The sequence below is a fragment of the Nicotiana attenuata genome, unplaced genomic scaffold (assembly GCF_001879085.1).
Source record: "Nicotiana attenuata strain UT unplaced genomic scaffold, NIATTr2, whole genome shotgun sequence".
Taxonomy (NCBI): Eukaryota; Viridiplantae; Streptophyta; class Magnoliopsida; order Solanales; family Solanaceae; genus Nicotiana; species Nicotiana attenuata.
The window spans coordinates 36,719-39,404 of record NW_017673431.1 but is presented as its reverse complement, the minus strand read 5'-3'; the positions used below and the strand labels follow the sequence as shown (position 1 = coordinate 39,404).

The window sequence follows — 2,686 nt, the reverse complement described above, 5'->3', positions numbered from 1 at the left end:
GGGAAGATATCATACAATTTAAGTTGCTTGGTACACACTACAAAGGACAAATATCATATATTAATAGAAAAAAATATCATACAATTTAGGTTGTTTGGTACACAGGACAACAATTGTATGAAAGAATATCATACGATTTAGGTTGTTCGGTACAAAGGACAAAAATCATAAAATTTTGTATTAAATGATACTAAGAAATGATAAGCAACAACTAAAATATACTAAGAAATCTTTCTCTATTGAATTTTGTATTTGCATAACCAACTTAACTATGATGAACATAACCACTGGAGATCCCCATGCGATGAAAAAATGAAAAAAGTACATTTAGTACACAGATACATCAAATCAAAACCAACCAAACATGAAGCTTTATACCTTCATATATGGATAAGACTCTTCTCCATTGTTAATTTCTTATCGCCCTTAGATGCAACTGGAATTGATGTTCTTGTGCGAAACGACTGCTGGGTTGAATTCTTCTCTGTTGTTGGTTTACCTCTATTTTTGGTGCCTTTGGAATATTAAAGTCGTTTCGTTCATAATGATATTGGAATTGAATTGTTTTGAAACGGTTTTCAGAGAACTGAAAGACGGTGGAGATTACGGTATAATTGATATTGAATTATTCAGTATAGTATTTTGATTAGAAAGCATATAACGTGTTCAATATCATGTTTGCATTATTAATTCCGTAAAGTGATAAGATAACTAGACAACCTAAACTTTATGCCCAGATGAATCCTTAATACTATGTTTATATTACCAGCTTTGCCATCACGGTGGAGAAAAAAATAAATTGAACTATTCTCCTGTACTATTATAATTTCTAAAAAACAATGGCACCTTCTATATGACCAAACTGTCCAAATTATATCGTATTAGCCACAAAATGAAAAATTCAAGACTTTTCCATGTGTGAAAGCAAGGTTAGTTTGAGCATCAAGCCAAGTCAGTTATAGAAAAGTATTCAATCTCTGAATTTAATACAAAACCCAAAAAAAAAAAAAATATCAAACACTTTCCTGGTTACTTCCATTAGAACTTTTCTTTGTGATTAATTTCTAACTAGACTTTGTTTTTTTCACATATTTGCCTAAAATTCCACGTAAAGGAAACAGTCATCAAACTCCTTTCTCTTTCCAAATTCTATAAAATCTAAGCCACTTTTCGTTTCTTGATTCAATCATCCAAAACCCAACAAAGACAATTCCCTTTAAAAAATAGCCATTATTGCAAAAATAGCCAGTTCTTGAATTTGGTTCTCAAATATGGATAGACTTGTAACAACTTTGTTTTTTTCATCATTCTTGTTATTAAGTCTATTTTCTACTACTACTCATGCTCAAACACAAAACTGCTCAGCTTTTGCATTCAGAAATAATCAGAATTTTGCAACTTGTAATCCTCTACCTTTGCTCAATTCTGTTCTTCACTGGACTTATCATTCAGATAATCACACAGTTGATCTTGCTTACAGACATAGAGGAGTTACAGATTCAGATTGGGTAGCTTGGGGTTTAAATATTAATGGAGCAAGAATGGTTGGTGCACAGTGTTTGGTTGCATTTAAAAATTCCAGTGGCCGAATTCAAGCTTACACTGCTCCTATTGCTAATTATCTTACTCAGTTAAGACAAGGTTCTTTGAGTTTTAATGTGCCAAGAATTGAAGCAGAGTTTTCAAACAATGAATATATTATTTTTGCAAGTTTGGAACTTCCTAGTGGAAGGAGTAGTTTTAACCAGGTTTGGCAAAATGGCCAAGTTTCTGGTCAGGCTTTGCAAGCTCATAGCCAGACTGGTGATAATATGAGGTCTTTTGGAAGTGTTGATTTTGCAACTGGCCAGTTGGGGAATGATGGTGGTAGCAGGTAGGGATGTCAATAGTTCATTTCGGCCGGTTATTTTATAAAATTTGTACCATATCAATTTTTCAGTTATTCTATTATGTATAACCAAAATTAGACTTCTCGAAACCGTCCCAATCATGTCGGTTTCTCTTCGGTATCGGTACGTTCGGTTAATTTTCGGTATTTTTTTTTAATATCATGTAAATTTCACCAGTAGAAGTAGAATGCAATAACATACATTCTTTTATAGGACTTAGCAAAATTCTCTAGACATTTTTTACTGTTTAAAGGGTGATGAATTAAAAAAAAAAAGATGGCTAGAGTATAGATCCATCAACTATTCTACAACAACATAAAAGAAATCAAACAAAGTCAAAGAAAATATAAATCACACGACACGAGTTGAAAGATATACCAAGCTGGGACTCAAGAATAAAGTCTATAGAAGATTAAATATTCAAAAAGATAAATCTAAATTATATGAAAGGAAACATATTCAATACATTGTAGTTTACTACTCATAATCGCTAGAATACTTTGTGTCTTGCTAATAAAGATACTTGAAATAACTTAGTTTAAGTAGAAGTAGCATAATAGGTTTTAGGAATTAGTATTTTGAGTTTAATTACTTGTTGGCTTGTAATAGTTTTCATAATTCCAAGGCCCAAAGAAAATTTAATGCATTATTATTTTTAAACTTACTAAATAAATATATTTTTCACATGTAAAATTTATTCGGTATTTTTTCGGTTTATTTTAATAAAATAAAAAACCTACCCTAATTATCGGTGCGGTTATTGATTTATATAAAAACCTACGGTTTCTTAAGAAGAA

The 2,686-nt window shown here is 31.1% G+C and overlaps 1 protein-coding gene across 1 annotated transcript; it reads left to right on the top strand.

Moving 5' to 3' along the window:
* The first annotated feature begins 1,171 nt into the window (after nucleotides 1–1,171).
* LOC109216373 (cytochrome b561 and DOMON domain-containing protein At5g35735-like) lies at nucleotides 1,172–1,969 on the top strand. The gene has a single exon (XM_019380523.1). The coding sequence runs from the start codon at nucleotides 1,272–1,274 to the stop codon at nucleotides 1,875–1,877; it is 606 nt and encodes a 201-aa protein (XP_019236068.1). The 5' UTR covers nucleotides 1,172–1,271; the 3' UTR covers nucleotides 1,878–1,969.
* The last annotated feature ends 717 nt before the right edge of the window (nucleotides 1,970–2,686 follow it).

Excerpts from the sequence above, each read along its gene's own strand:
- LOC109216373 (XM_019380523.1), top strand. The coding sequence starts at position 1,272 with ATGGATAGACTTGTAACAACTTTGTTTTTTTCATCATTCTTGTTATTA.